The following is a 6445-nucleotide window of genomic DNA, read 5'->3' as shown; positions in this document are numbered from 1 at the left end:
TCTCCCTTATCGCCCTCAGGTCGTGCACGGCATGGAACATCTCAGCATCGCTCGTTTGACCTCCTTCCTTTCCGTCCCCTGGCAGCACTCCTCCCTGGCCCTCACCACTACCTACTCACGGGGCGACCTCTGTTCTCCCCCTGCTACCAGCATCGGCTACCACGATCCCGGAGCGCTCCATACAGGCGTCATGACGGGACTGAAGGGGGGGGTATCATACGTATACCGCGTCGGGGACGCTGGTGAGGAAGTGAGAGGGAAATGGAGTATAGAGAGGGAGAGACAAATTAATTTATGTCGTGAGGAAAATCACCATCGAGGTGTCTAACCATCTCTGTTTGGGGGGGCTGCATTCGGTGCCACAGATCTGAATGTATGGAGCGAATGCATAACTTTCAAGGCTCCAGGCTACTTTTCGAGGCGCGAGGCAGAAGAGGGAAAGGTGGAGACCTTTACATTTGCAGTCTTTGGAGACATGGGAACTGCTGAGGAGGACGGAAGCTTGGATATCGGAGGGGAGGAGGTAGGGAGAAAATGGTAGCAAACGAGCGTTGTACACCGTTGCTCGACCTCACAGCTTGTCGATTTTGTCTTTTGTCATGGTATCGGTTTCGTGTCTCCCTCGTACTTCTGACGTCGCACCCTTCTCTCCCTTCTTACGGTCCTTTTCTCGGCCGAACCCAGGTGGCATCATTGAACACCACCCGGCTCCTGATGGGAGCCCTCTCGCCGTCGATCCATCCCCCCCTCTCCCTTGTCCTCCACATTGGCGATCTCTCGTATGCCAAGGGCTATGACTACCAATGGGACGAGTTCTTGAGCCAAAACCAGGCCATCATGAAGGTATTTCTCCCCTTAACCTTCTTTCCATGTCTGTTTCATCCTCTTTACTCCACTTTACGCTTCTCGGTCTTGCTGAATCGACCGCTTTTTCAAATATCTTCACCTCTTGCACTCCTTCTGCCTTTTTGATTTCCGGACTCCTGTATTAATAGGTCGTACCTTGGATGGTTTCCTCTGGCAATCATGAGCGCGACGCCAGTGATGTATCGAGAGTTCACGTGTCGCCCTCCCTCTTCACGGGTAAGATGTCTGATTTTCCTTCCACTCTCGCTTCTCGTATCCTCTTTTTCCTCTTTCTCTCCCGACTTTCCCTTTTGCGGACTATCCACGACATTGCCCAAATTTTTAATGAATCCCAGCCGTCCTTTCATACTGCGCCGCTTCCCTCATAATTTTATAATTGTCGTCAATTTCTTTCGCCGTTTGGATGTTTTTGGAATCTAGACTGCGTACTTTCAGGTTGCATCATCTCTCGGCCTTCATTCTGTATGCTTCACCGTACACCCTCTCATCTCTTCTTGTATTTTTTCCCCAGGGGAGGACAGTGGAGGAGAGTGCGGCGTACCCACTCAGCTTCGCTTTCCCATGCCGGGTCCGTGGCGGGAGCTGGAAAAAGATGAACCCTGGTATGATTTCAGCACTGGTCCCGTGCATTGGGTTGTCCTATGCACTGAAAAGGTTCGGCGCGAGGAGAAGAGGAAGGAAGGAAGGGAGGGAGGGAGGGAGGGAGGAATGGAGGGAAAGATCAAAGGCTAGTACTGACCATAGAGCTGGACACAGGACTTCTCGCCGGGCTCGGCTCAGTTCAGTTTCATGATCGACGCGCTCTCCAACAAGGTGGGGAAGGAGACGGATTCGCATCTCTTTTATCCCAATATTTTCGTTCTTCAGGGTTCTATTTCGCACTTACCGTCTTCACCCTATTCAGACTCCTCTCTCGTTGCTCCTTGCCACGACGACTTCCTTCCTACAAGGGAGGAGTCCGTCACTACCTCTTTCCAGTGACTCAGTGATGATCCGCCCCTCCCCTTCGCCTTTCTTTTCTCTTCTTCCAGGTCAACCGCACGCTCACTCCTTGGGTCGTTGTAGCTGCCCACCGGCCTTTATATATTGACAGTGACTGGGACGACGGCGAGGATGCTTCCTCGGACCAGGCCGTCGCCCGCCTGATGCAGCAAAGTCTGGAGGACGTGATGGTAAGGAGGGGAAATGGTCGAGAAGAAACAGGAGACACAAGGCTCACACTCACCGGCACTTCCCACTCTGATTTAGGTGCAATATAAAGTGGATTTGGGGCTGTACGGTCACCATCAGTGAGTATTCTGTTTCTCCTCGGGAAGACGGTACCATGTCGCTGCACGCCTCGTTGATCCGATTTCAGGGGCAATGGTTGATCATCTACGGTCGTCTGATCTTGTTTGCCTCTGGAAGGATAGCCCAAGCAGGCATACATTCTAGAACGGCGCATTGTTTCCATTATCTTCTCTACCTTCTCATGTAACGATATCCCCTCGTTTTTGTCCACTAGCTCCTATCAGCGCACCTGCCAAGTATACCGGAACAAATGTCTCGCTGCCAGCAGCGACGCGGTCTACAAGGCTCCAGTCCATGTTGTAGTGGGGATGGCGGGGCAAGGTTTGAGCCAAAATGGTGAGAGAAGAGGGGAAATGGAACGGCGCGGGATGACGGGAAAGGGACGGAGAAGCGATGGTATTTAGCGAAGCATGCCTCTTTCTGAGAAAACATATTTGAAAGATTTGTTTTCATACGTAGACGCCCTTTTATCTTGTTTCGCCTTTAAGACTTAATCTCGTGCCATTCCATTTCTCTGCTTTCTCTTTTGTTCGCAGTGCTCCCCAACCAGCCCTCCATCTTCGAGAAGGTAGATGATAAGCACTTTGGGCTGACGCTGATGACCGTAAATCGCACACACTTGACGATAACCTTCTTAAGCGACGCAGAAGGGGGGGAAGTCTTGGACACATTTTCATTGAGAGGAAAGGATACTGCATCTTGGGAAAGAAAGAGGAGAGAAGGGGGGACAGAGAGTCCTGTACCAGGATGAGGAAGGATGATGTAAATCATTTAGGAGGCAGCGGGTGTTACGGCAATGTCCATAGAGGCATTGTAAAGGGACGAAATGTACTGAGAAGGATGTCGAGAAGTGTGAATACCAAAGGTGATTTCAATTGATATTAAAGGATTTTTCGACAGCTTCTTATTGCAGAGGGGACAGCAACGAGGAAGCCCTGATTTGGAGGCAAGACATTTACTTTAATGCGCACGGTCACTTTCGTTCAAGCGATCAAAGCATAGGCTTCGAAACTTTCGCTTTCGTGCGGTTTTCCTGAAAATTGAATCAAAATACATCTCCAGTGCTGTCTTGGACATACCATTTATCCCCTTTTTTATGTTCTTACACATTTAGTCCGTAAATACTGTATTTCAAGTATGTCAAAGTTGTGATACAGTACGCAATTCCAAGTCTTAAACCCCGAATTCCAAGTGCAGATTATATAAAAAGTTTGCTACCTCTTTGTCTTTCTGCTCTCCAGGCCTTTTGAATCCACAGAGAGTGACCTCATTATGGTAGAATAAGAGTGCGCCCCATCCAATTCTTCAAGAAAAATTTATTACATTCCTATTTATAATCACATGTAATGAGAAACTCCTTTCAACACATCATGGCACTACTCCATGTCAAGCGGCAACACGGCCAAAATAGAGATGAGGGCGACAACGCCTTACGCAACGCTGCAGCAAACAACCACTGTCTCCTTGCATGGGCACTGGGCTGTTTGGAATATTCCCGTGTCGAAATGGTGGTGGCAATATCGACAATGCTGCACGACAATAAAAAGCAAATAAGAAAGGGTAGAAATAGGAAGCAAGAGCACGGTTAGGAAAGCGGTTTGGAGGAAAGTCGCTGTAAAAGACTACATTATAGGGGCTCCGAAGTGATGTTCCCTATTTCCTGCTCCCTCCCTCCATAGCCTACTGATTCTCCTACCGCGTTGGTTGCGTTTCGTGTGCAGATACCCAAGCCTCCACAATCCTTGCAATGATGATGGAACTGCATTGATTTATTGAGCATGCTTGTGTCCAGATCAAAATTGCTTATCACATCGAATATAAAGATTCCAGTTCTCTCCATACTCTTCATTTACTTTCGTTTCTTCCTGTCTTTTAGCTTTTACCTTTCCTGTGTCCTTCTCTGGCCGGCCCTCGCACAGGCGCGTCACATACATCCTCTCCTCGCAGACTGAGCAGACCACCACAGCACCCTCAAAGCGGCGGGAAGAAGGAGTGAGGAAAAGACAGATTGGTACTTTCACGGATTTTTAAAAGGGGTCGACCCAAAGTCTTTGTCTATCATATTAATTATCGCTACTACTTCGTCTTGCTATGTCTTTCTTGTGCGTTCCCCCCCCCCAAGATTCCCCTCCTTATTTGACAACTACCCGTCCGATCAAGTTCGTGAGTTGAGAAGGCCACATCTCGTTGTGCGACTAATGCATCGAAAGCAAATCGTGAATTCGTACCTTTGCCTTGTGAAGAATGTGGTCAGCTCCATTGTCGGGTTGATCCAATAGCATTCTCACCGTTGCTGCTTGCGATTCGCGGCACTTAAAGTGTAATTATGAATAAAAGAAGTAGAAAAAGGTTTTAGAAGACCAACCAATAAAATGTGAAAATAGAGCAAATCACTCTTGCGCCAGTATCCTCTCTTACCTTCTTATTGATGCATTTTCCCCGCCAAATGACGCGCTCAAGATCCTCAACCTGCAGAAAGAGGAAACCAGAGGCGTCAGACAGTGGGATCTCAGCTAAGACCTCCAAGTACCCCTCTCACTCACTTACCCGGCCTTTGAAATTGTAAAATCCCTTTGCGAGGCCTGTAAATATCGTTGATGCTCGACAACATGACGACGAGAATGCCGCCATCCCTTGTACCCCTCCCTCGTTCTGCATTCGCGTGTCAAGTTGGATCTATTTTTCCCTAGCTCTTCCTACATCGTTTCTCAACGTACCTGCGCGGAGACAATAGCTCTTCTCCTCAGGATTCATGACCCCAGCCAGTATTAATTGCCTGTTTACACTGTCAAGGGGGAAAGTTAAGGTCGTTGTTGACGCCGTTTTCCGTTCCTCTTCTCGCTTCTACGGCTCATCCATTTATTGACTTGAGATACTATCACCGGCTTTCTACGGCTCGTTGATCTCCATCAATCTGGTCCATATGAGGAGACGCACCGATCCTCGGCTGTCCTGGAGGTCTCGATATTCTTGCGCTTTCTGACACCCTCATAGTCAGGAATCGACGTCGGGGCTACCCCAATTACTTGGCCTTCGGTCGTTTTAAAGTCCCCCTCTTGGGAGATGTTCATTTCGTCGATGGCCCGGTAGAAGATACAGAAAGCTGTAATAATGTGGTGTGGACGCTGTGCAAATCAGCCGGAAGGGATAGAACGTAAATTCATCCAAGCTTGCGGAATTTGGTCCATATAATATAGGCTCCTGACGCAATCGACATTTTTCCTGCTACAGCTCATTCTGCACGTATATTACTTGGCCAGACATTAAATTTACATAGTTTCTTGTCTCTATTACTGTGTATTGAAAAAAATCAAATAATGGTTCAGTATAAGTGCCAAGGTGGATGATGCAAATCCCCGCGGTCGTTTCTGCAGACACTTGGGCCGCCCGGATTAAAACTCAATTTTCTAGTCTCCATAGATACAGCACACCCACACTTTATTAATTCCTTCTGCAAATTTGTTTTATACAAGAAATTGTGCCGTATCAGAAAAGCAAGTCAGCGTTTGACAGTCTAGAGCCGTGACACCTTAGAGGAGGCTAAACGACTTCAACGGAATTCGAAGACCTTTTCTGCTATTGAATGAACACGAATTTCTGTCATTACACAATTGGAAACCAGATTTTGCTTCCATTGCGCCTTTTAGAGGATATGCGGCCTGCCATCGTGTTCAACTCAGGTTCCAAGGCGCTGTCAGGAAATGTTTTCCGACGCTGACCCGGATGTACGGCGTCAGCGAGATACGATTGAGCCCGGCCCTGGAGGGGGTCAAGGGACGAAATAAACAAAAAATTATCCTCTCAGGGGCAGCGATCCCTCCGAGGGCACGATTGCACACGACATAGAGGCATTTCATCCATTTGAAAAATTTCCAAAAATTATTTCGGGGTCGGAAGTGGCTCGGAATGGTTTCGACAGGGGGATGCCTTAGTCGTGAAATCATAGTACGTCATTACGCCAATGAACCACAAGTCGATGGTGGGGATCTCCAGGCCAATATGTGATACCATGCGTAGTCAAAAGTACAAAAAAGGTGCTTATTTGGTTAGAAAGCTCGAATTGAACCCTTTTCTCCTACTTGCACCACTCTCTCGAAATGCAGTATGGAAAATCAAGACAATATGGAGAAATTTAAAGTAGCCTCTCTCTGAACTAGTCTCCATGCTTGCTTTGATTCCTTTTATAAATTCCGTCTCCCAAGCACGGAGTCGTTTTCTTGGCTTGTCATCTCCCCTCAATGACTTCTCCTGTCCCTTCGCATCTACTTAATCGAGCCCCCACCCCCTC

The 6445-nt window shown here is 48.1% G+C and overlaps 1 protein-coding gene across 1 annotated transcript; it reads right to left on the bottom strand.

Moving 5' to 3' along the window:
- Positions 1-4384: 4384 nt before the first annotated feature.
- Positions 4385-5228, bottom strand: NGA_0170100 (uncharacterized protein; the record flags this gene model as incomplete). The annotated part of the gene is made up of 5 exons (XM_005854574.1): positions 4385-4469; positions 4576-4626; positions 4705-4809; positions 4875-4933; positions 5095-5228. 4 exons carry the CDS (start codon positions 5226-5228, stop codon positions 4622-4624), a joined length of 303 nt encoding a protein of 100 aa, XP_005854636.1. The 3' UTR covers positions 4385-4469; positions 4576-4621.
- Between the last annotated feature and the right edge of the window lie 1217 nt (positions 5229-6445).

Source organism: Nannochloropsis gaditana, assembly GCF_000240725.1.
Source record: "Nannochloropsis gaditana CCMP526 unplaced genomic scaffold scaffold459, whole genome shotgun sequence".
NCBI classification, from domain to species: Eukaryota; class Eustigmatophyceae; order Eustigmatales; family Monodopsidaceae; genus Microchloropsis; species Microchloropsis gaditana.
Note: the sequence above shows the minus strand (reverse complement) of the source record. Positions and strands in the feature narration are given on the sequence as shown.